The sequence below is a fragment of the Pseudophryne corroboree genome, chromosome 9 (genome assembly GCF_028390025.1).
Source record: "Pseudophryne corroboree isolate aPseCor3 chromosome 9, aPseCor3.hap2, whole genome shotgun sequence".
NCBI lineage: Eukaryota > Metazoa > Chordata > Amphibia > Anura > Myobatrachidae > Pseudophryne > Pseudophryne corroboree.
The window spans coordinates 467,843,826-467,870,906 of record NC_086452.1 but is presented as its reverse complement, the minus strand read 5'-3'; the positions used below and the strand labels follow the sequence as shown (position 1 = coordinate 467,870,906).

The window sequence follows — 27,081 nt, the reverse complement described above, 5'->3', positions numbered from 1 at the left end:
CCGCGCGTCGCCGCCATTTTTACTCGTGCATTGGAAATGTTAGGGAGAGGACGTGGCTGGCGTCCTCTCCGTTATTGTTGAACTTGATTGTGCACTATTGCTTAATTGTGGGGAGGGCTGGGGAGCAGCTGTATAATATAGGAGGAGTACAGTGCAGAGTTTTGCTGATCAGTGACCACCAGTTATCCGTTCTCTGCCTGAAAAAAACGCTCCATATCTGTGCTCAGTGTGCTGCATATATCTGTGCTCACACTGCTTAATTGTGGGGACTGGGGAGCAGCTGTATTATATAGCAGGAGTACACAGAGCCGGCCATAACCAATATGATGCCCTTGGCAAGATTTTGGCTGGTGCCCCCTAGCACCACCGCTGGTTCCGCCTCTGACCTTGTACTCCCTATATTTTAAATAGGAACAGTTCGCACATTTGGCGCACAGCCCAAAAAGGGGTGTGTTTTTGCTGGCAAGGGGCATGGCCACACAATACCCCAATTCCAATTACGCCACACAGTACTGCAACTTTATTCACATATGATTATGCTATAATTTATATTACATCCCACAGTAGTATCACTTTACCTTATAAACGTTACTCCTCACAGTAGAGCCCCTTATTCACATTACATCACACTGAATTGCTCCTTATTCACATTACATCACACCCTATTGCTCTTTATTCACATTAGACGACACAGTAGTGTCCTTTCTATACACAACGCCACATAGTAGAGCACCTTATACACATAATGCCACACATTAGTAATGCATTTACACACAATCCACACAGTAATGCCCTTTACACATATGAGACACCTTATCAATGTCCTTATAAACATAATGCGCCTTACACATTATGACAACCTTTATTAATGCCCTTTTACACATAATGTCCCTTACACATATGCCGCACATTATTAATGCCCTTATACACATAATGACACACATAGTGCCCCCTACACATTTGCTGCACATTATTAGTGCCCCTATACACATAATGACACACATACAGTAGTACCCTGTTACACATGTCGCACATTATTAATACCCTTATACACATAATGACACACATAGTGCCCCTTACACATATGTTGCACATTATTAATGCATTTTTACATGACACATATAATGCTCCTTACACATATTCCGATCACTACTGCACAACCAACCCACTCACATGCACACAGCACTCATACTGCAACTAACACTGTGACCTCTGCCTCTGCTTGGATACAGATGTGTCCTCATAAATATTACCTCAATGCTAAAGTCGGGCACACATTTTTTTTATGTAAATGCATCTTATTTGCATTGCTATGTGGCTAGGATACACAAGCAGCTACTGCTCATTAAAATGATATGCAGCGTGCCAATATACTGTGTGAGACTATGGCTGTATCTGCACATGAAATGCTACACACAGAATATAGGCATGCCGCATATCATTTTAATCAGCAGAAGCTGCTGATGCCCCTAGGCATATCAAATGCCCAAGGCAATTGCCTAGTTTGCCTATGCCTATGGCCGGCACTGGGAGTACAGTGCAGAGTTTTGCTGACAGTGACCACCAGTATACGTTGTCTGCCTGAAAAACACTCCATATCTGTGCTCAGTGTGCTGCTTTATTGTGGAAACTGGGGACCACCAGTATAATATTATATAGGAGGAGTACAGTGTAGAGTTTTGCTGACCAGTGACCACCAGTATATAATATATAGCATTACGGTACAGTAGGCCACTGCTGTACCTACCTCTGTGTCGTCATTAAGTATACTATCCATCTAGATTCTATACCTGTGGTGCATTTCAGTTGTGCAGTTTGCTGACACAGTGACCACCAGTATACTATATATAGCAGTACGGTACGAAAGGCCACTGCTGTACCTACCTCTGTGTCGTCATTAAGTATACTATCCATCTACATTCTATACCTGTGGTGCATTTTAGTTTTGCAGTTTGCTGACACGGTGTCCACCAGTATACTATATATAGCAGTACGGAAGGCCACTGCTGTACCTACCTCTGTGTTGTCATTAAGTATACTATCCATCTACATTCTATACCTGTGGTGCATTTTAGTTTTGCAGTTTGCTGACACAGTGACCACCAGTATACTATATATAGCAGTACGGTACGGAAGGCCACTGCTGTACCTACCTCTGTGTCGTCATTAAGTATACTATCCATCTACATTCTATACCTGTGGTGCATTTTAGTTTTGCAGTTTGCTGACACAGTGACCACCAGTATACTATATATAGCAGTACGGTACGGAAGGCCACTGCTGTACCTACCTCTGTGTCGTCATTAAGTATACTATCCATCTACATTCTATACCTGTGGTGCATTTTAGTTTTGCAGATTGCTGACAGTGACCACCAGTATATATAGCAGTACGGTACGGAAGGCCACTGCTCTACCTACCTCTGTGTCGTCAAGTATACTATCCATCCATACCTGTGGTGCATTTCAGTTGTGCGCAGTATATATATAGTAGTAGGCCATTGCTATTGATAGTTACTGGCATATAATTCCACACATTAAAAAATGGAGAACAAAAATGTGGAGGTTAAAATAGGGAAAGATCAAGATCCACTTCCACCTCGTGCTGAAGCTGCTGCCACTAGTCATGGCCGAGACGATGAAATGCCATCAACGTCGTCTGCCAAGGCCGATGCCCAATGTCATAGTAGAGAGCATGTAAAATCCAAAAAACAAAAGTTCAGTAAAATGACCCAAAAATCAAAATTAAAAGCGTCTGAGGAGAAGCGTAAACTTGCCAATATGCCATTTACCACACGGAGTGGCAAGGAACGGCTGAGGCCCTGGCCTATGTTCATGGCTAGTGGTTCAGCATCACATGAGGATGGAAGCACTCATCCTCTCGCTAGAAAAATGAAAAGACTTAAGCTGGCAAAAGCACAGTAAAGAACTGTGCGTTCTTCTAAATCACAAATACCCAAGGAGAGTCCAATTGTGTCGATTGCGATGCCTGACCTTCCCAACACTGGACGGGAAGAGCTTGCGCCTTCCACCATTTGCACGCCCCCTGCAAGTGCTGGAAGGAGCACCCGCAGTCCAGTTCCTGATAGTCAAATTGAAGATGTCACTGTTGAAGTACACCAGGATGAGGATATGGGTGTTGCTGGCGCTGGGGAGGAAATTGACAAGGAGGATTCTGATGGTGAGGTGGTTTGTTTAAGTCAGGCACCCGGAGAGACACCTGTTGTCCGTGGGACGAATATGGCCATTAACATGCCTGGTCAAAATACAAAAAAAATCAGCTCTTCGGTGTGGAATTATTTAAACACAAATGCGGACAACAGGTGTCAAGCCGCGTGTTGCCTTTGTCAAGCTGTAATAAGTAGGGGTAAGGACGTTAACCACCTCGGAACATCCTCCCTTATACGTCACCTGCAGCGCATTTATCATAAGTCAGTGACAAGTTCAAAAACTTTGGGTGACAGCGGAAGCAGTCCACTGACCACTAAATCCCTTCCTCTTGTAACCAAGCTCCTACAAACCACACCACCAACTCCCTCAGTGTCAATTTCTTCCTTACCCAGGAAAGCCAATAGTCCTGCAGGCCATGTCACTGGCAAGTCTGACGAGTCCTCTCCTGCCTGGGATTCCTCCGATGCATCCTTGAGTGTAACGCCTACTGCTGCTGGTGCTGCTGTTGTAGCTGCTGGGAGTCGATCGTCATCCCAGAGGGGAAGTCGGAAGACCACTTGTACTACTTCCAGTAAGCAATTGACTGTCCAACAGTCCTTTGCGAGGAAGATGAAATATCACAGCAGTCATCCTGCTGCAAAGCAGATAACTTAGGCCTTGGCAGCCTGAGCGGTGAGAAACGTGGTTCCGGTATCCACCGTTAATTCAGAGCCAACTAGAGACTTGATTGAGGTACTGTGTCCCCGGTACCAAATACCATCTAGGTTCCATTTCTCTAGGCAGGCGATACCGAAAATGTACACAGACCTCAGAAAAAGACTCACCAGTGTCCTAAAAAATGCAGTTGTACCCAATGTCCACTTAACCACGGACATGTGGACAAGTGGAGCAGGGCAGACTCAGGACTATATGACTGTGACAGCCCACTGGGTAGATGTATTGCCTCCCGCAGCAAGAACAGCAGCGGCGGCACCAGTAGCAGCATCTCGCAAATGCCAACTCGTTCCTAGGCAGGCTACGCTTTGTATCACCGCTTTCCAGAAGAGGCACACAGCTGACAACCTCTTACGGAAACTGAGGAAGATCATCGCAGAATGGCTTACCCCAATTGGACTCTCCTGGGGATTTGTGACATCGGACAACGCCAGCAATATTGTGCGTGCATTACATCTGGGCAAATTCCAGCACGTCCCATGTTTTGCACATACATTGAATTTGGTGGTGCAGAATTATTTAAAAAACGACAGGGGCGTGCAAGAGATGCTGTCGGTGGCCCGAAGAATTGCGGGCCACTTTCGGCATTCAGCCACTGCGTACAGAAGACTGCAGCACCACCAAACATTCCTGAACCTGCCCTGCCATCATCTGAAGCAAGAGGTGGTAACGAGGTGGAATTCAACCCTCTATATGCTTCAGAGGATGGAGGAGCAGCAAAAGGCCATTCAAGCCTATACATCTGCCCACGATATAGGCAAAGGAGGGGGAATGCACCTGACTCAAGCGCAGTGGAGAATGATTTCAACGTTGTGCAAGGTTCTGCAACCCTTTGAACTTGCCACACGTGAAGTCAGTTCAGACACTGCCGGCCTGAGTCAGGTCATTCCCCTCATCATGCTTTAGCAGAAGAAGCTGGAGACATTGAAGGAGGAGCTAAAACAGAGCGATTCCGCTAGGCATGTGGGACTTGTGGATGGAGCCCTTAATTCGCTTAACCAGGATTCACGGGTGGTCAATCTGTTGAAATCAGAGCACTACATTTTGGCCACCGTGCTCAATCCTAGATTTAAAAACTACGTTGTATCTCTCTTTCCGGCAGACACAAGTCTGCAGAGGTTCAAAGACCTGCTGGTGAGAAAATTGTCAAGTCAAGCGGATTGTGACCCGTCAACATCTCCTCCTTCAGATTCTCCCGCAACTGGGGGTGCGAGGAAAAGGCTAAGAATTCCGAGCCCACCCGCTGGCGGTGATGCAGGGCAGTCTGGAGCGAGTGCTGACATCTGGTCCGGACTGAAAGACCTGCCAACGATTACGGACATGTCGTCTACTGTCACTTCATATGATTCTCTCACCATTGAAATAATGGTGGAGGATTATATGAGTGACCGCAACCAAGTAGGCACGTCAGACAGTCCGTACGTATACTGGCAGGAAAAAGAGGCAATTTGGAGGCCCTTGCACGAACTGGCTTTATTCTACCTAAATTGCCCTCCCTCTAGTGTGTACTCCGAAAGAGTGTTTAGTGCAGCCGCTCACCTTGTCAGCAATCGGCGTACGAGGTTACTTCCAGAAAATGTGGAGAAGATGATGTTCATCAAAATGAATTATAATCAATTCCTCCGTGGAGACATTCACCAGCAGCAATTGCCTCCACAAAGTACACAGGGACCTGAGATGGTGGATTCCAGTGGGGACGAATTAATAATCTGTGAGGAGGGGGATGTACACAGTGAAAGGGGTGAGGAATCGGAGGATGATGATGGACATCTTGCCTCTGTAGAGCCAGTTTGTGCAAGGAGAGATTGATTGCTTCTTTTTTTTGTGGGGGCCCAAACCAACCAGTCATTTCAGTCACAGTCGTGTGGCAGACCCTGTCACTGAAATGATGGGTTCGTTAAAGTGTGCATGTCCTGTTTATACAACATAAGGGTGGGTGGGAGGGCCCAAGGAAAATTCCATCTTGCACCTCTTTTTTCTTTAATTTTTCTTTGCATCATGTGCTGTTTGGGGACAATTTTTTTGAAGTGCCATCCTGCCTGACACTGCAGTGCCACTCCTAGATGGGCCAGGTGTTTGTGTCGGCCACTTGTGTCGCTTAGCTTAGTCACACAGCGACCTTGGTGCGCCTCTTTTTTTCTTTGCATCATGTGCTGTTTGGGGACTATTTTTTTGAAGTGCCATCCTGCCTGACACTGCAGTGCCACTCCTAGATGGGCCAGGTGTTTGTGTCGGCCACTTGTTTCGCTTCGCTTAGCCATCCAGCGACCTCGGTGCAAATTTTAGGACTAAAAATAATATTGTGAGGTGTGAGGTGTTCAGAATAGACTGGAAATGAGTGGAAATTATGGTTATTGAGGTTAATAAAACTATGGGATCAAAATTACCCCCAAATTCTATGATTTAAGCAGTTTTTTAGGGTTTTTTGTAAAAAACACCCGAATCCAAAACACACCCGAATCCGACGAAAAAATTTCGGTGAGGTTTTGCCAAAACGCGCCCGAATCCAAAACACGGCCGCGGAACCGAATCCAAAACCAAAACACAAAACACGAAAAATGTCCGGTGCACATCACTATTCAAAACATTGCGACTTAAGGAAACTCAACACCACGTTAAGGTCCCAATGCACCACCGGAGGTACAAAAGGAGGCTGAATATGCAGCACTCCCTTCACAAAAGTCTGTACTTCTGGGAGAGAAGCCAATTCTTTTTGAAAGAAAATGGATAAGGCCGAAATCTGAACCTTAATGGAGCCTGATTCTAGGCCCAAATTCACTCCAGTTTGTAGGAAGTGAAGGAAAACGGCCCAGATGGAATTCTTCCGTAGGAGTATTCCTGGCCTCACACAAAGAAACATATTTTCGCCATATACGGTGATAATGTTTAGTTGTCACGTTTTTCCTAGCCTTTATCAGCGTAGGAATGACCTCATCCGGAATGCCCTTTTCTGCTAGGTTTTGGCGTTTAACCGCCATGCCGTCAAATGCAGCCGCGGTAAGTCTTGGAACAGACAGTGCCCCTGTTGCAACAGGTCCTGTCTTAGAGGAAGATGTCACTGATCTTCTGTGAGCATCTCCTGCTAATCCTGATATCAGGCCCTTCATTGCCAATCTGGAACAATGAGAATTGTGTACTCCTCTTTTTCTTATTATTCTCAACACCTTTGGGATGAGAGGAAGAGGAGGAAACACCTAGACCGACTGGAACACCCACGATGTCACTAGGGCGTCCACAGCTACCGTCTGAGGGTCTACTGACCTGGCGCAATACCTTTTCAGCTTTTTGTTGAGGCGGGACGTCCTCATGTCTATTTGGGGCAGTCCCCACTGACTTGCAATCTGTGTGGAGACCTCCTGATGAAGTCCCCACTCCTGGATGTAGGTCGTGTCTGCTGAGGAAGTCTGCTTCCCAGTTGTCCACTCCTGGAATGAACACTGCTGACAGTGCGCTTACATGATTTTTCGCCCAGCGAAGAATCCTGTTGGCTTCTTGCCACTCTGCTCTTTGTGCCGTCCTGGCGGTTTACATGAGCCACTGCGGTGATGTTGTCTGATTGGATCAGAACTGGTAAGTCGCGAAGCAAGGTCTCCGCTTGACGAAGGGCGTTGTCTCTTGACTTGTCCCTAGACCCTGGAAGTTTCACCCCTGTGTGACTGCTCCCCAACCTCGGAAGCTCTCGTCTGTGGTCACCAGAATCCAGTCCTGAATGCCGAACTTGCGGCCCTCGATAAGGTGAACACCATCACAGGAGAGATACCCTGGCCCTGGAGGACAGGGCGATGAAATGATGAATCTGTAGATGTGATTAAGACCACTTGCCAGTAAGTCCCATTGGAAGGCTTTGTATGACGCCACCATCTTTTCCAGGACTCGAGTGCAGTAATGCACTGACACCTGTTTTGGCTTCAATAGGTTCCTGACCAGAGTCATGAGTTCCTGAGCCTTTTCTATCTGAAGATAAACCCTTTTCTGGACCGTATCCAGAATCATGCCCAAGAAGGTCAGACCAGTTGTAGGAACCAACTGCGACTTCGGGATATTGAGAAAACAGCTGTGTTGCTGTAACACCTTCAGTGAAAGTGATACGCTGTTTAGTAACTGCTTTCTTGATCTCGCTTTTATGAGGAGATCGTCCAAGTACGGGATAATTGCGACATCCTGCTTGCGCAGGAGCACCATCATTTCCGCCATTACCTTGGTGAAAATCCTCGGTGGAAAGCCCTGGTAATGATAACCTGTACCGCAATTCTTAGGTACGCCTGATGAGGTGGATATATGGGAACATGAAGGTATGCATCCTTTATGTCCAGGGATACCATAAAATCTCCCCCTTTCTAGGCTGGCGATGACCGCTCTGAGTGATTGCACCTTGAATTTGAACCTTTTCAAGTATAGGTTCAAGGATTTTAAATGTAAAATGGGTCTGACCGAACCGTCCGGTTTCGGGAGTACTAACAGGGTTGATTTACTACCCCTTTCCCATGTAGAAGTAGGGGAACTTTGATCACCACCTGTTGATGATACACTTTGTGAATTGCATTTAACAGTAGCTCCCTTTCTGGGGGAGAAGCTGTAAAGGCCGATTTGAAAAACCGGCGAGGAGACTCTTGTTCGAATTCCAGCTTGTAACCCTGGGAAATAATTTCTATTGCCCCGGGATCCACCTGTGAGTGAACCTAGATGTGGCTGACAAGTCGAAGACGTGCCCCCCCTGGGGCGGACTCCCTCAGCGGAGTTCCCGCATCACGCTGTGGATTTTATAGAGGCCGGGGAGGACTTCTGCTCCTGGGAACTAGCTGTGGTTGGCAGCTTGTTTTCCCTGACCTTACCTCTGGCAAGAAAAGACGATCTTCGTACTCTCTTGTTTCTATATAACCGAAAGGAGCGCATGTGATAATGTGGTGCTTTCTTAGGCTGTGAGGAAATACATGGCAAAAATTTTATTCAGTTGCAGTAGTTGTGGAGACCAGGCCCGGGAGACCTTCCCCAACCAATTCCTCACCCTTGTAAGGTAAAACCTCCATATGCCTTCTGTCCATTGCCGGGTCCATAGGACTCGTCAAGCCAAAATCGACATAGCGTTGATTTCTAGAACTCAGTAGGCCAATGTCTCTTTGAGAATTTCTCATACATAAGACAGCATCTTTAATATGACCCAGGGTCTATAAAACGGTATCCTTATCCAGGGTATTAATTTCCGTCGATAAGGTACCTATCCTCGCTGCTACAGCGCTACAAACCCAAGCCGACACTAACTCCGGGTTGAGTAAGGTACTAGATTGTGTAAATGGACTTCCAGGTAGCCTGCTGTCTGCGATCAGCAGGATCCCTGAGGGTAGCCATAATGGCAGCGCTACCTTTTTGGATAAGCGTGTCCAAGCTTTTTTCCCTCTTGGGGAAGATTCTCACCGTATCCTGTCCTTAGTCGGGAAAGGATACGCCCTAAGAATCCATTTTTGGGAATCTGCAGTTTCTTGTCTGGAGATTCCCAAGCCTTTTCAATAACTCGTTCATGAGATGGGGGAAAGGTTACCTCAGGTTTCTTTACCCTATACATGTGTACCCTCGTGTCAGGGACAGGGGGTTTGATATGCAAATCATCTTTTATTACAATAATCATATATTGAATACTTTTTTGCCAATTTTGGCTGTAACTTTGCATCTGCGTAGTCGACACTGGAGTCAGAATCTGTGTCTGTATCTGTGACTATTATATGGGATAGTGGGCGCTTTTGAGACCCTGAAGGTCCCTGCGACATAGGGACAGACATGGGTTGACTCCCTGGCTGTTCCTTCTCATCTTTTGTGCAATAAATTTACATTAACTATTAAACATTCCACATATCCATCCAGTCAGGTGTCGGCGTTGTCGACGGAGATTCATTTGCTCCCCCTCCTCCCTAGGAGAGCCTTCTACCTCAGACATGTCGACACACGCGTACCGACACACCATACACTCAGGGAATCCTCTTATCTGAAGACAGTTCTCCCACAAGGCCCTTTGGAGAGACAGAGAGAGAGTATGCCAGCACACACCCCAGCGCTATATGACCCAGGAAAAAACACAATAAATATGTTTACCCAGTAGCGCTGTGTATAAATGTATATATGCGCCTAATTATGTGCCCCCCCCCCCTTCTTTAAAACCCTCTTTAACCGTGCAGGGGAGAGTCCGGGGAGCTTCCTCTCAGCTGTGCTGTGGAGAAAATGGCACTGGTGAGTGCTGAGGGAGAAGCCCCGCCCCCTCGGCGGCGGGCTTCTGTCCCGCTGAAATACACTAAAAATTGTCGGGGGCTCTTATATATATACAGTGGCCAGCTGTATACATATATACTTTTGACAAAAAAGAGGTTTATATGCTGCCCAGGGCACCTACCCTGCGCCCTGCACCCTTACAGTGACAGTCGTGTGTGAGGTGTATGGGAGCAATGGCGCACAGCTTTACTGCTGTGCGTTACCTCTGTGAAGATCGAGATGTCTTCTGCCGCCTCTGAAGTCTTCTTTTCTTCTCATACTCACCCGGCTTCTATCGTCCGGCTCTGCGAGGAGGACGGCGGCGCGGCTCTGGGACGGACGGCGAGGGCGAGACCTGCGTACCAATCCCTCTGGAGCTAATGGTGTCCAGTAGCCTAAGAAACAGAGCCTTGAAACTCACAGAAGTAGGTCTGTTTCTCTCTCCTCAGTCCCACGATGCAGGGAGTTTGTTGCCAGCAGGCTCCCTGAAATAAAAAAACCTAACCAAAATACTTTCTGACAGGAAACTCAGGAGAGCTCCCTGTAAGCACCCAGTCTCCACTGGGCACAGTATCAAACTGAGGTCTGGAGGAGGGGCATAGAGGGAGGAGCCAGTGCACACCCAGACCTAAAGTCTTTCTTAAGTGCCCATGTCTCCTGCGGAGCCCGTATATCCCCATGGTCCTTACGGAGTCCCCAGCAGGACGTAAGAGAAATTAGAATTATCACCATATACGACTCTGTATATTAGACGATCGCCAGATACGGCTCTGTATATTAGACATGCCCAGACACGGTTCTGTATAATAGACTAATCCCCAGATACAGCTCTGTATATTAGACTTATCACCAGATACAGCTCTGTATATCAGACTATCACCAGACATGTTTCTGTATTTTAGACTTACCACTAGATATGCCTCTGTATATTAGACTTAGCATCAGATATGACCCTGTATATTAAATGTATCCCCAGATTCCGCTCTGTATATTAGACTTATCACCAGACACGGCTCTGTATTTTAGACTTATCCCCAGATATGGCTCTGTATATTAGAATGATCACCAGATAAGGCTCTGTATATTAGAATTATCACCATATAAGACTCTGTATATTAGACGATCGCCAGATACGGCTCTGTATATTAAACTTATCCCTAGACACGGTTCTGAATTTTAGACTTATCACCAGATACGGCTCTGTATATTAGACTATCAGCAGAAATGTCTCTGTATATTAAATGTATCTCTAGATATGGCTCTGTATATAAGACTTATGCCCAGATACAGCTCTGTATATTAGACTTATTACCAGACACGGCTCTGTATTTTAGACTTATCCCCAGATATGGCTCTGTATATTAGATTTATCCCAAGATATGGTTCATTATTTTAGACTTATCCCCAGATATGACTCTGCATATTAGACTTTTTATCAAATATAATTCTGCATATTAGATTATCACCAGATATGACTCTGTATATTAGACTTATCCCCAGATACGGTTCTGTATTTTAGCCTTACCACCAGATATGGCTCTGTCTATAAGAATTATCACCAGATATGGCTCTGTATATTAGACTTATCACAAAATGTGGATCTGTATATTAGACTTACCACCAGATATGGCTCTATATATTAGACTTACCACCAGATATGGCTCTGTGTATTAGACTTATCCCTAGACACGGTTCTGACCCAGATACGACTCTGAATTTTAGACTAATCACCAGATACTGCTCTGTGTATTAGACTATCAGCAGATATGGCTCTGTCTGTATATTAGACTATCACCAGACATGGCTCTGTATTTTAGACTTACCACCAGATATGCCCCTGTATATTAGACTTATCACCAGATATGCCTCTGTATATTAAACATATCCCCAGATATGGCTCTGTATATTAGACTTATAACCAGATACAGCTCTATATATTAGATTTATCATCAGACACGGCTCTGTATGTTAGAATTATCCCCAGAAACAGTTCTGTATTTTAGACTTATCCCCAGATATGGCTGTGTATATTAGACTAATCACCAGATACGGCTTTGATTATTAGAATTATCCCCAGATACAGTTCTGTATGTTAGACTTATCCCCAGATATGGCTCTGTATATTAAACTTACCACCAGATATTGCTCTGTATATTAGACATATACCCAGATACAGCTCTATATTTTAGACTTATCACCAGACACGGCTCTGTATGTTAGAATTATCCCCAGAAACGGTTCTGTATTTTAGACTTATCCCCAGATATGGCTCTGAATATTAGACTATCACTAGATATGACTCTGCATAAAAGACATCCCCAGATATGGCTCTGTATATTAGACTTACCACCATATATGGCTCTGTATATTAGACTTTTCCCCAGATACGGTTCTGTGTTTTAGCCTTACCACCAGATATGGCTCTATATATTAGACTTACCACCAGATATGGCTCTGTATAATAGACTTACCACTAGATATGGCTCTGTATATTAGACTTACCACCAGATATGGTGCTGTATATTAGAAATATCATCAAATATGGCTCTGTATATTAGACTATCACCAGATATGACTCTGCATATTAGACTTATCACCAGATATGACTCTGCATATTAGACTATCACCAGATATGACTCTGCATTTTACACTTTTCACCAGATATGGCTCTGTATATCAGACAATCACCACATATGGCTCTGTATATTAAATTTATCCCCAAATATGATTCTCAATTTTAGACTTACCACAAGATATGGCTCTGTATATTAGACTTATCACCAGATATGCATCTGTATATTAGACCATCCCCAGATAAGGCTCTGTATATTATACTTACCACCAGATATGGCTCTTTATATTAGACTTAACACCAGATATGGCTCTGTATATAACATTTATCCCCAAATATGGCTCTCTATTTTAGACTTACCACAAGATATGGCTCTGTATATTAGACTTATCACCAGATATGCCTCTGTATATTAGACTATACCCAGATATGGCTATGTATATTATACTTACCACCAGATATTGCTCTTTATATTATATTATCACCAGATATGGCGTTGTATTTTAGACTTATCACTAGATATGACTCTGTATATTAGATGTTTTACCAGATATGATTCTGCATATTAGACTATCACCAGATGCAGCTCTGTATATTAGATTTATTACCAGATTTGGCTCTGTATATTAGAGTTATCCCCAGATATGGCTCTGTATATTAGAAATATCAACAGATATTGTTCTGTATATTTGACTTACCACCAGATTTGGCTCTATATATTAGACTTACCACCAGATATGACTCTGTATATTAGACTTACCACCAGATGTGGCTCTGTATATTAGAAATATCAACAGATATGGCTCTGTATATTAGACTATCACCAGATATGACTCTGCATATTAGACTATCACCAGATATGACTCTGCATGTTATACTTTTCACCAGATATGGCTCTGTATATCAGACTATCACCAGATATGGCTTTGTATATTAGATTTATCACCAGATTTGGCTCTGTATATTAGAATTATCACCTGATATGACTCTTTAAATTAGACTTTTCACCAGACATGGCTCTGTATATTAGACTTTCACCTGATATGCTTCTGTATATTAATTTATCATCAGATATGGATTTGTTGATTAGATTTATTACCGGATACGGGTCTGTTTATTAGACTATCACCAGATACAGCTCTGTATATTAGACTTAGCACAAGATATGGCTATGTATATTACACTATCACAAGATACTGCTCTGTATGTTATACTTATCCCCAGATACGGTTCTCTATATTAGACATATCACCAGATAAAGCACTGTATATTAGACTTACCACCAGATATGCCTCTGTTTATTAGTCTTACCACCAGATAAGGCTCTGTATATTAGACTATCACCAGATATGGCTCTGTATATTAGAATTATCACCAGATGTGGCTCTGTATATTAGACTTACCACCAGATGTGGCTCTGTATATTAGAAATATCAACAGATATGGCTCTGTATATTAGACATATCACCAGATAAAGCACTGTATATTAGACTTACCACCAGATATGCCTCTGTTTATTAGTCTTACCACCAGATAAGGCTCTGTATATTAGACTATCACCAGATATGGCTCTGTATATTAGAATTATCACCAGATATGTCTCTGTATATAATCCTTTCACCAGATATGGGTCTATATATTAGAATTATCACCAGATATGGGTTTATATATTAGAATTATCACCAGATATGACTCTGTATATTAGACCTATTTCCAGATATTATGAAACACATAATCTCATAAACTAATAAATAACTAATAAATATGTAGTTAGTTATTTATTGGTTTATATAAAAATAAGTCAGTAATAGTTCATTGTACATCCTTGAGTTGTGCTTTAGTCCAGAAAAAGCAATTGTGTCATTTGAACATATCATAGATACAGCAGAGAGAAATATTATAGAATGATAATTATAGATTATCACGCAGCATAAGTGTGAGCAACGCTTTCATGTGGACAATATTTATATATGTCTTTGCTTTAGAAAATACATTTATTGTGTCTTACTTCTCAGCCGGAAGAGTTTTCCCATTAACAATGATCTGATCCGTTTCTATGCGTAATTTATCATCACTTATCAACTGGCCTGGAAAGAGGAGAGAGCATATAACAGGTCTATAAGTCCTATGTATAGTATTACCAATCATATATAGAGGTTCTGTGTTAAAATAATAAAGTGAACTAGCTGATGTGCCCGGTTTTAACTGAGCAAAGGTTTGATAAGCAGAATATTTTACCATTTTCACCTCTTAAGAGTCGAATTTGGAAAAATCCAGCTGTTTAGTGGGTGGCTGCAAATAACTGTCACAGTTTCCAGACCACCCAGCAGGTCACATATTCCAGGTCAGCCAGCAGGTGTACAGGGAGTGTTCACCAACTGTCACAGTTTCCAGACCACCCAGCAGCTCACATGTTCCAGGTCAGCCAGCAGGTGTACAGGGAGTGTTCACCAACTGTCACAGTTTCCAGACCACCCAGCAGGTCACATGTTCCAGGTCAGCCAGCAGGTGTACAGGGAGAGTTCATAAACTGTCACATTTTCCAGAGCACAATGGTGATGCACTGTAAATGGCAAGTGGATGTTTTGCAACATAGCTCCGAAACGAAGTAACCAATGACAAAGCTACAGACCAGGCTTTTAATTTGGTATATAATGTGCCCTACTCAGACAATGGCATCATAGGAATATGTCACTCATAAAAGTCGTCCTTCTGCTATTAATATATAGATATTCCTGGATGGCAGCAGAAACTCCACGCCGGATTCTGGTCTGTGATGTGTATAAAACTGGATACACACCTTCCGACACTGCGACTCAGTGATGTGGCAATGTGCTGCAATGACACACAGTACGATGGCGTGACGTATCATTACATGCTACACATAACTACACTGCATCAGAATTGGAATTGTCCCATAGGAAGTGCAGCACATCTAATGGGACAATCCAATGAATGACCGCCGGGATCAACAGATTTGGGGTACACTGTAAACTATATGCATGATATAACACTCCGATACACATCAGAAGGATATATCACGTGATATATTGTATAGTGTGAACCCAGCTTAAGGTCTTAAGGAGTTACAATTCAGGTTGGATCGCAGTAAGCGATCCATCCGCAAAAATTGCTAAAAAGATGCAGGCAAATGCGCAGCACCCATCCTGCACATGCGTTCGCATTTTCTATGGGGGGGGGCACAGTAAATGCTATCGCCTCTGCCTGTCGATCAGGCAGAGTGGGGCGGGGGGGCGGCAATGCTCCATTTCCAGGGAAGAGATGGAGCGTTGTGGGGGCGGAAGCCAGCAAACGAGGGGTGGTGCAGCGCAAATTGGGGCATGGCAGGGGCGTGAACGCGGCGGCTGCGTGATGTCACACGCAGCCACCATGATCGGAAACATGGTGGCGGGCCTCCGGCTAAACCGCACCGGCAGGAGGCATCCTTATTTTCTGCTAATAAGCAGAAATTGCGCAGCGATCGCAATTTCTGCTTGTTGAAGGGGGGAGGAGGCAGCCTTGCCCTGCGATGGGCGGCCCCCCGCATCCAAACAGAAGGATTGCAAGTTCTGCTACTTAGCAGAATTTGCATTCCTTACTGAATTAGGCCCAGGGGCGGATTGGGATGTAAAACCAGCACGGGAAATTGATGAGAGCAGCCCTAATGGGGGTGCGGTCTCATGGGGAGGGGGGTCTGTTGAGGGGGGCGGGATCCCTCCTCATAAGACCTGGTTGTATGCAATAGCCGCCTTCCTTGGGTCTTTTGCTGCAGACCAGGGGAGGATTGGGAGCTGAAAATGGCTCTGTAAAACTTAGTAGAAGTGGCATGACATGGGCAGCACAAGAGGTATAACACACCGTGTAGCCATGGCAGCGTCACTGGGTGGCAGAGTTGCTTTAGTGCAGAGATGGAATAACAGAATGAATGGGGACAAGGCAGTGTACTGAGTGCGGGGGGCTGCCTGTCATGTGGGGGGGGGGGGGGTGAGGCCACATGACAACACATAAAACAGGCCCCGCAGACACGTTGGCCTACTGGGAATCTTCCTAGTGAGCCCTATTGCCAACCAGCCCCTGATTAGGACCATTATCCAGAATAAGAAACCCAGCAAACGTGTCACAGGCAGTATGCAAAGCTAAGGGTCATTTAGAAGAGTGTGCCGCGTACCTCTATGACAGGGGTTGGGAACCTTTTCTCTACCAAGGGCCATTTGGATATTTATAAAATCTTTTGGGGGCCATACAAAAATTATCAACTTTAAAATGATCCTGCCCCCAGTAGATATGCCCCCATTAAATATGACCCCTAGTAGTGCCGCTTACACACATTAATTAAAAGAAAGAAAAAACACAATACTCACCAGCCCCGCTCCTGCTTCTGGACCCTTGCCCTCTGCCTGGCTGCCTGCTGCTCAGAACTATGGGAGAGATGTCATGACATCTCTCCCATTGCACCGCACAGGCACTCACGCACACTGCCAGAGCCAGAGCTCAGGAGTGAGCTCCTGCCTCCGGCTGCTGCTGAGGGGAAGAAGCCGGGCACCCGCTAGTAACAAAATCTCAGCGGGCGCCCAACATCTCCCTTGGTTAGGTGAGACTGGGAGGGCCGGATCAAGTGTGTCAGGTCTCTGGTTTTGTCTGTCCCCGGAGGGGGAACTAGTGGGTCAGTGCTGGTGTGGTGTATAAAACGAGGAGGCTGAATAAAAGTCCTGCGCATATGCGCTGATGTTTATTATGCCACAGAGGTCACAGAGTAATTGAATAACGGATGGGATGAAATGCAATGGATGATAACTTGGAAGCCAATAATAACAGAAACGCAAAAGTCACAGATAACTAGAGATGTGCACCGGACATTTTTCGGGTTTTGTGTTTTGGTTTTGGATTCGGCTCCGCAGCCGTGTTTTGGATTCGGACGCGTTTTGGCAAAACCTCCCATAAATTTTTTGTCGGATTCGGGTGTGTTTTGGATTCGGGTGTTTTTTTTTTAAAAAAACACCTCAAAAACAGCTTAAATCATAGAATTTGGTGGTCATTTTGATCCCATAGTATTATTAACTTCAATAACCATAATGTCCACTCATTTCCAGTCTATTCTGAACACCTCACACCTCACAATATTATTTTTAGTCCTAAAATTTGCACCGAGGTCGCTGGATGACTAAGCTAAGCGACACAAGTGGCCGGCACAAACACCTGGCCCATCTAGGAGTGGCACTGCAGTGTCAGACAGGATGGCACTTAAAAAAATTGTCCCCAAACAGCACATGATGCAAAGAAAAAACAGTGGTGCATCAAGGTCGCTGGGTGGCTAAGCTAAGCGACCCAAGTGGCCGGCACAAACACCTGGCCCATCTAGGAGTGGCACTGCAGTGTCAGACAGGATGGCACTTAAAAAAATTGTCCCCAAACAGCACATGATTCAAAGAAAAAAAGAGGTGCACCAAGGTCGCTGGGTGGCTAAGCTAAGCGACCCAAGTGACCGGCACAAACACCTGGCCCATCTAGGAGTGGCACTGCAGTGTCAGACAGGTTGGCACTTAAAAAAATAGTCCCCAAACAGCACATGATGCAAAGAAAAAAAAAGAGGTGTACCAAGGTCGCTAAGCTAAGCGAACCAAGGTCGCGAACCAAGGTCGCTAAGCTAAGCGAACCAAGTGGCCGGCACAAACACCTGGCCCATCTAGGAGTGGCACTGCAGTGTCAGACAGGATGGCACTTAAAAAAATTGTCCCCAAACAGCACATGATGCAAAGAAAAAAAAGAGGTGCACCAAGGTCGCTGGATGGCTAAGCTAAGCGACCCAAGTGGCCGGCCTCCCTCCACATTTTTGTTCTCCATCTTTTAATGTGTGGAATTATATGCCAGTAATATATCAATAGCAATGGCCTACTGTACCGTACTGCTATATAATATATATATATACTGGTGGTCAGCAAAATTATGCACTGTCCTCCTACTATATACTGCGCACAACTACAATGCAGCACAGATATGGATAGTATACTTGACGACACAGAGGTAGAGCAATGGACTACTTTACCGTACTGCTATATATATATACTGGTGGTCAGCAAAATTCTGCACTGTCCTCCTACTATATACTGCACACAACTACAATGCAGCACAGAAATGGATAGTATACTTGACGACACAGAGGTAGAGCAATGGACTACTGTACCGTACTGCTATATATATACTGGTGGTCAACAAAATTCTGCACTGTCCTCCTACTATATACTGCGCACAACTACAATGCAGCACAGATATGGAGCGTTTTCAGGCAGAGAACGTAGATATTTGCAGCACACTGAGCACAGATATTTGCAGCACACTGAGCACAGATACTTGCAGCACACTGAACACAGAAACTGAGAGAACGCAGCCACGTCCTTTCGCTATCATCTCCAATGCACAAGTGAAAATGGCGGCGACGCGTGGCTCCTTATATAGAATACGAATCTCGCGAGAATCCGACAGCGGGATGATGACGTTCGGGGGCGTTCTGGTTAACCGAGCAAGGCGGGAAGATTCGAGTCTGCCTCGGAACCGTGTAAAGTGGGTGAAGTTCGGGGGGGTTCGGATCTCGAGGAACCGAACCCGCTTATCTCTACTGATAACAGAAATAGGTAATAATGATAACTTGAAAAACTGGATGCAAAACGGTACTGTAATTATGGCTGAAGGAAACAGAACTCTGGTAGTTTGTAAAAAGCACACAGTCTCTATAGCATGAAAGTTCTTTGGCCTAGCACGGCCCAGGCAGGAGACAGTCCTACTCAGCAAGAGTGTTAAATGCTGGATATAATGCACAGGATGGAATGCTGTTAATTAGGTGCACAAGTTTAGCAAAGAGTAACACCTGAGGAAAGTCTCTTACTGCAGATGGAAGAAGTGATCTGTGGCTGGAGTCTGAAGCAGGCTTGAAGAATGAGAACTGAAGACTTGAACGGTGAAAAGCACAACAGGGGATCCACTTGGAGACAGGAACACGGGAACCAGGAGCACTAGTGCACCGAGTGTGACTCGTTGTCCGAGGCGATGAGAATGAGCCAGGAACTGGAGTTTATACCCCTTGCTCTGTGATGATTGGATGTTGAATCTCTGTGGGAACACACCCCGCTGGATTGGGTGTCCGGGTCAGCTGAGCGCAGGCGTCATAGTGGCGCCCATACCGGACAGACGCTGGCACACAGCGGGGCACACACTGGACGCAGTTCAGGGGTACTCAGTGACGTCAGTTATAGCGCTTGCGGGCAGAGCACTCACGCAGCTGCGACTGGGGCCATGACCTCCGGAGGCCTGCACACCAGCGCGCTGGTAAGTGAGATGCTGCAGAACGCCGATTCCTGACAAAGTGGCTTTGCGGGCCTTATACGGCCCGCGGGCCTGAGGTTCACCACCCCTGCTCTATGATGTACCTCCTAGTGATACATTCCCACAAGCATCGATCCCACAAATCTGTGTATAGGTAAGAGGGGTGGGGATTAGTGATGAGCGGGTTCGGTTCCTCGGAAACCGAACCCCCCCGAACTTCACCCATTTTACACGGCTCCGAGGCATTCTCGGATTCTCCCGTATGGCTCGATTAATCCGCGCGCGCCCAAAAGTCATCATCCCGCTGTCGGATTCTCGCGAGATTCGGATTCTATATAAGGAGCCGCGCGTCGCCGCCATTTTCACTCGTGCATTGGAAATGTTAGGGAGAGGACGTGGCTGGTGTCCTCTCCGTTTATTAATGTTGCTGCAAATATCTGTGCTCACTGCTTTAATGTGGGGACTGGGGACCAGCAGTATTATATAGGAGGAGTACAGTGCAGAGTTTTGCTGACCAGTGACCACCAGTATTATACGTTCTCTGCCTGAAAAACGCTCCATATCTGTGCTCAGTGTGCTGCAAATATCTGTGCTCACACTGCTTTATTGTGGGGACTGGGGACCAGCAGTATTATATAGAGATGTGCACTTGAAATTTTTCGGGTTTTGTGTTTTGGTTTTGGGTTCGGTTCCGCGGCCGTGTTTTGGGTTCGACCGCGTTTTGGCAAAACCTCACCGAATTTTTTTTGTCGGATTCGGGTGTGTTTTGGATTCGGGTGTTTTTTTCAAAAAACCCTAAAAAACAGCTTAAATCATAGAATTTGGGGGTCATTTTGATCCCAAAGTATTATTAACCTCAAAAACCATAATTTCCACTCATTTTCAGTCTATTCTGAATACCTCACACCTCACAATATTATTTTTAGTCCTAAAATTTGCACCGAGGTAGCTGTGTGAGTAAGATAAGCGACCCTAGTGGCCGACACAAACACCGGGCCCATCTAGGAGTGGCACTGCAGTGTCACGCAGGATGGCCCTTCCAAAAAACACTCCCCAAACAGCACATGACGCAAAGAAAAAAAGAGGCGCAATGAGGTAGCTGTGTGAGTAAGATAAGCGACCCTAGTGGCCGACACAAACACCTGGCCCATCTAGGAGTGGCACTGCAGTGTCACGCAGGATGGCCCTTCCAAAAAACACTCCCCAAACAGCACATGACGCAAAGAAAAAAAGAGGCGCAATGAGGTAGCTGTGTGAGTAAGATAAGCGACCCTAGTGGCCGACACAAACACCGGGCCCATCTAGGAGTGGCACTGCAGTGTCACGCAGGATGGCCCTTCCAAAAAACACTCCCCAAACAGCACATGACGCAAAGAAAAAAAGAGGCGCAATGAGGTAGCTGTGTGAGTAAGATAAGCGACCCTAGTGGCCGACACAAACACCGGGCCCATCTAGGAGTGGCACTGCAGTGTCACGCAGGATGGCCCTTCCAAAAAACACTCCCCAAACAGCACATGATGCAAAGAAAAAAAGAGGCGCAATGAGGTAGCTGTGTGAGTAAGATAAGCGACCCTAGTGGCCGACACAAACACCGGGCCCATCTAGGAGTGGCACTGCAGTGTCACGCAGGATGGCCCTTCCAAAAAACACTCCCCAAACAGCACATGACGCAAAGAAAAAAAGAGGCGCAATGAGGTAGCTGTGTGAGTAAGATAAGCGACCCTAGTGGCCGACACAAACACCGGGCCCATCTAGGAGTGGCACTGCAGTGTCACGCAGGATGGCCCTTCCAAAAAACACTCCCCAAACAGCACATGACGCAAAGAAAAAAAGAGGCGCAATGAGGTAGCTGTGTGAGTAAGATAAGCGACCCTAGTGGCCGACACAAACACCTGGCCCATCTAGGAGTGTCACTGCAGTGTCACGCAGGATGGCCCTTCCAAAAAACACTCCCCAAACAGCACATGACGCAAAGAAAAAAAGAGGCGCAATGAGGTAGCTGTGTGAGTAAGATAAGCGACCCTAGTGGCCGACACAAACACCTGGCCCATCTAGGAATGGCACTGCAGTGTCACGCAGGATGGCCATTCCAAAAAACACTCCCCAAACAGCACATGACGCAAAGAAAAATTAAAGAAAAAAGAGGTGCAAGATGGAATTGTCCTTGGGCCCTCCCACCCACCCTTATGTTGTATAAACAGGACATGCACACTTTAACCAACCCATCATTTCAGTGACAGGGTCTGCCACACGACTGTGACTGAAATGACGGGTTGGTTTGGACCCCCACCGAAAAAGAAGCAATTAATCTCTCCTTGCACAAACTGGCTCTACAGAGGCAAGATGTCCACCTCATCATCATCCTCCGATATATCACCGTGTACATCCCCCTCCTCACAGATTATCAATTCGTCCCCACTGGAATCCACCATCTCAGCTCCCTGTGTACTTTGTGGAGGCAATTGCTGCTGGTCAATGTCTCCACGGAGGAATTGATTATAATTCATTTTAATGAACATCATCTTCTCCACATTTTCTGGAAGTAACCTCGTACGCCGATTGCTGACAAGGTGAGCGGCGGCACTAAACACTCTTTCGGAGTACACACTTGTGGGAGGGCAACTTAGGTAGAATAAAGCCAGTTTGTGCAAGGGCCTCCAAATTGCCTCTTTTTCCTGCCAGTATAAGTACGGACTGTGTGACGTGCCTACTTGGATGCGGTCACTCATATAATCCTCCACCATTCTTTCAATGGGGAGAGAATCATATGCAGTGACAGTAGACGACATGTCCGTAATCGTTGACAGGTCCTTCAGTCCGGACCAGATGTCAGCATCAGCAGTCGCTCCAGACTGCCCTGCATCACCGCCAGCGGGTGGGCTCGGAATTCTGAGCCTTTTCCTCGCACCCCCAGTTGCGGGAGAATGTGAAGGAGGAGATGTTGACAGGTCGCGTTCCGCTTGACTTGACAATTTTCTCACCAGCAGGTCTTTGAACCCCAGCAGACTTGTGTCTGCCGGAAAGAGAGATCCAAGGTAGGTTTTAAATCTAGGATCGAGCACGGTGGCCAAAATGTAGTGCTCTGATTTCAACAGATTGACCACCCGTGAATCCTTGTTAAGCGAATTAAGGGCTCCATCCACAAGTCCCACATGCCTAGCGGAATCGCTCCGTGTTAGCTCCTCCTTCAATGTCTCCAGCTTCTTCTGCAAAAGCCTGATGAGGGGAATGACCTGACTCAGGCTGGCAGTGTCTGAACTGACTTCACGTGTGGCAAGTTCAAAGGGCAGCAGAACCTTGCACAACGTTGAAATCATTCTCCACTGCGCTTGAGACAGGTGCATTCCACCTCCTATATCGTGCTGAATTGTATAGGCTTGAATGGCCTTTTGCTGCTCCTCCAACCTCTGAAGCATATATAGGGTTGAATTCCACCTCGTTACCACTTCTTGCTTCAGATGATGGCAGGGCAGGTTCAGGCGTTTTTGGTGTTGCTCCAGTCTTCTGTACGTGGTGCCTGTACGCCGAAAGTGTCCCGCAATTCTTCTGGCCACCGACAGCATCTCTTGCACGCCCCTGTCGTTTTTTTAAAAATTCTGCACCACCAAATTCAAGGTATGTGCAAAACATGGGACGTGCTGGAATTTGCCCAGATTTAATGCACACACAATATTGCTGGCGTTGTCCGATGCCACAAATCCACAGGAGAGTCCAATTGGGGTAAGCCATTCCGCGATGATCTTCCTCAGTTGCCGTAAGAGGTTTTCAGCTGTGTGCGTATTCTGGAAACCGGTGATACAAAGCGTAGCCTGCCTAGGAAAGAGTTGGCGTTTGCGAGATGCTGCTACTGGTGCCGCCGCTGCTGTTCTTGCGGCGGGAGTCCATACATCTACCCAGTGGGCTGTCACAGTCATATAGTCCTGACCCTGCCCTGCTCCACTTGTCCACATGTCCGTGGTTAAGTGGACATTGGGTACAGCTGCATTTTTTAGGACACTGGTGACTCTTTTTCTGAGGTCTGTGTACATTTTCGGTATCGCCTGCCTAGAGAAATGGAACCTAGATGGTATTTGGTACCGGGGACACAGTACCTCCAACAAGTCTTTAGTTGGCTTTGCAGTAATGATGGATACCGGAACCACGTTTCTCACCACCCAGGATGCCAAGGCCTCAGTTATCCGCTTTGCAGCAGGATGACTGCTGTGATATTTAATCATCCTCGCAAAGGACTGTTGGACAGTCAATTGCTTGGTGGAAGTAGTAAAAGTGGTCTTACGATTTCCCCTCTGGGATGACCATCGACTCCCAGCAGCAACAACAGCAGCGCCAGCAGCAGTAGGCGTTACACGCAAGGATGCATCGGAGGAATCCCAGGCAGGAGAGGAATCGTCAGAATTGCCAGTGACATGGCCTGCAGGACTATTGGCATTCCTGGGGAAGGAGGAAATTGACACTGAGGGAGTTGGTGTGGTGGTTTGCGTGAGCTTGGTTACAAGAGGAAGGGATTTACTGGTCAGTGGACTGCTTCCGCTGTCGCCCAAAGTTTTTGAACTTGTCACTGACTTATTATGAATGCGCTGCAGGTGACGTATAAGGGAGGATGTTCCGAGGTGGTTAACGTCCTTACCCCTACTTATTACAGCTTGACAAAGGCAACACACGGCTTGACAAATGTTGTCCGCATTTCTGTTGAAATACTTTCACACCGAAGAGCTGATTTTTTTGGTATTTTCACCAGGCATGTCAACGGCCATATTCCTCCCACGGACAACAGGTGTCTCCCCTGGTGCCTGACTTAAACAAACCACCTCACCATCAGAATCCTCCTTGTCAATTTCCTCCCCAGCGCCAGCAACACCCATATCCTCCTCATCCTGGTGTACTTCAACACTGACATCTTCAATCTGACTATCAGGAACTGGACTGCGGGTGCTCCTTCCAGCACTTGCAGGGGGCGTGCAAATGGTGGAAGGCGCATGCTCTTCACGTCCAGTGTTGGGAAGGTCAGGCATCGCAACCGACACAATTGGACTCTCCTTGTGGATTTGGGATTTCGAAGAACGCACAGTTCTTTGCGGTGCTTTTGCCAGCTTGAGTCTTTTCATTTTTCTAGCGAGAGGCTGAGTGCTTCCATCCTCATGTGAAGCTGAACCACTAGCCATGAACATAGGCCAGGGCCTCAGCCGTTCCTTGCCCCTCCGTGTGGTAAATGGCATATTGGCAAGTTTACGCTTCTCCGACGACAATTTTATTTTAGATTTTGGAGTCCTTTTTTTACTGATATTTGGTGTTTTGGATTTTACATGCTCTGTACTATGACATTGGGCATCGGCCTTGGCAGACGACGTTGCTGGCATTTCATCGTCTCGGCCATGACTAGTGGCAGCAGCTTCAGCACGAGGTGGAAGTGGATCTTGATCTTTCCCTAATTTTGGAACCTCAACATTTTTGTTCTCCATATTTTAATAGGCACAACTAAAAGGCACCTCAGGTAAACAATGGAGATAGATGGATACTAGTATACTTATGGATGGATGAGCGACTGCCGACACAGAGGTAGCTACAGCCGTGGACTACCGTACTGTGTCTGCTGCTAATATAGACTGGATGATAATGAGATGAAATCAATATATATTATATCACACTAGTACTGCAGCCGGACAGGTAGATATATTTATTATGTAATGACTGATGACGGACCTGCTGGACACTGTCAGCTCAGCAGCACCGCAGACTGCTACAGTAAGCTACTATAGTAGTATGTATAAAGAAGAAAGAAAAAAAAAAAAACACGGGTAGGTGGTATACAATTATGGATGGACGAGCGACTGCCGACACAGAGGTAGCTACAGCCGTGGACTACCGTACTGTGTCTGCTGCTAATATAGACTGGATGATAATGAGATGAAATCAATATATATTATATCACACTAGTACTGCAGCCGGACAGGTAGATATATTTATTATGTAATGACTGATGACGGACCTGCTGGACACAGTCAGCTCAGCAGCACCGCAGACTGCTACAGTAAGCTACTATAGTAGTATGTATAAAGAAGAAAGAAAAAAAAAACCACGGGTAGGTGGTATACAATTATGGATGGACGAGCGACTGCCGACACAGAGGTAGCTACAGCCGTGGACTACCGTACTGTGTCTGCTGCTAATATAGACTGGATGATAATGAGATGAAATCAATATATATATATATATAATATCACTAGTACTGCAGCCGGACAGGTATATATATTTATTATGTAATGACTGATGACGGACCTGCTGTACACTGTCAGCTCAGCAGCACCGCAGACTGCTACAGTAAGCTACTATAGTAGTATGTATAAAGAAGAAAGAAAAAAAAAAACCACGGGTAGGTGGTATACAATTATGGATGGACGAGCGACTGCCGACACAGAGGTAGCTACAGCCGTGGACTACCGTACTGTGTCTGCTGCTAATATAGACTGGATGATAATGAGATGAAATCAATATATATATATATATATATATAATATCACTAGTACTGCAGCCGGACAGGTATATATATTTATTATGTAATGACTGATGACGGACCTGCTGGACACTGTCAGCTCAGCAGCACCGCAGACTGCTACAGTAAGCTACTATAGTAGTATGTATAAAGAAGAAAGAAAAAAAAAACACGGGTAGGTGGTATACAATTATGGATGGACGAGCGACTGCCGACACAGAGGTAGCTACAGCCGTGGACTACCGTACTGTGTCTGCTGCTAATATAGACTGGATGATAATGAGATGAAATCAATATATATATATATATATATAATATCACTAGTACTGCAGCCGGACAGGTATATATATTTATTATGTAATGACTGATGACGGACCTGCTGGACACTGTCAGCTCAGCAGCACCGCAGACTGCTACAGTAAGCTACTATAGTAGTATGTATAAAGAAGAAAGAAAAAAAAAACCACGGGTAGGTGGTATACAATTATGGATGGACGAGCGACTGCCGACACAGAGGTAGCTACAGCCGTGGACTACCGTACTGTGTCTGCTGCTAATATAGACTGGATGATAATGAGATG

General features: G+C 45.7%; 1 protein-coding gene across 4 annotated transcripts in view; it reads right to left on the bottom strand.

Annotated features, from left to right (window-relative positions):
* Window positions 1–27,081, bottom strand: part of LOC134958617 (inter-alpha-trypsin inhibitor heavy chain H3-like) — a 167,777-nt gene that overhangs the window by 30,625 nt on the left and 110,071 nt on the right. For all 4 annotated transcript variants that reach the window (XM_063941325.1, XM_063941326.1, XM_063941327.1 and 1 more), the window contains one exon: window positions 14,702–14,780. In XM_063941325.1, coding sequence (XP_063797395.1) covers window positions 14,702–14,780 — 79 coding nt within the window. The remainder of the gene's footprint in view (window positions 1–14,701; window positions 14,781–27,081) is intronic.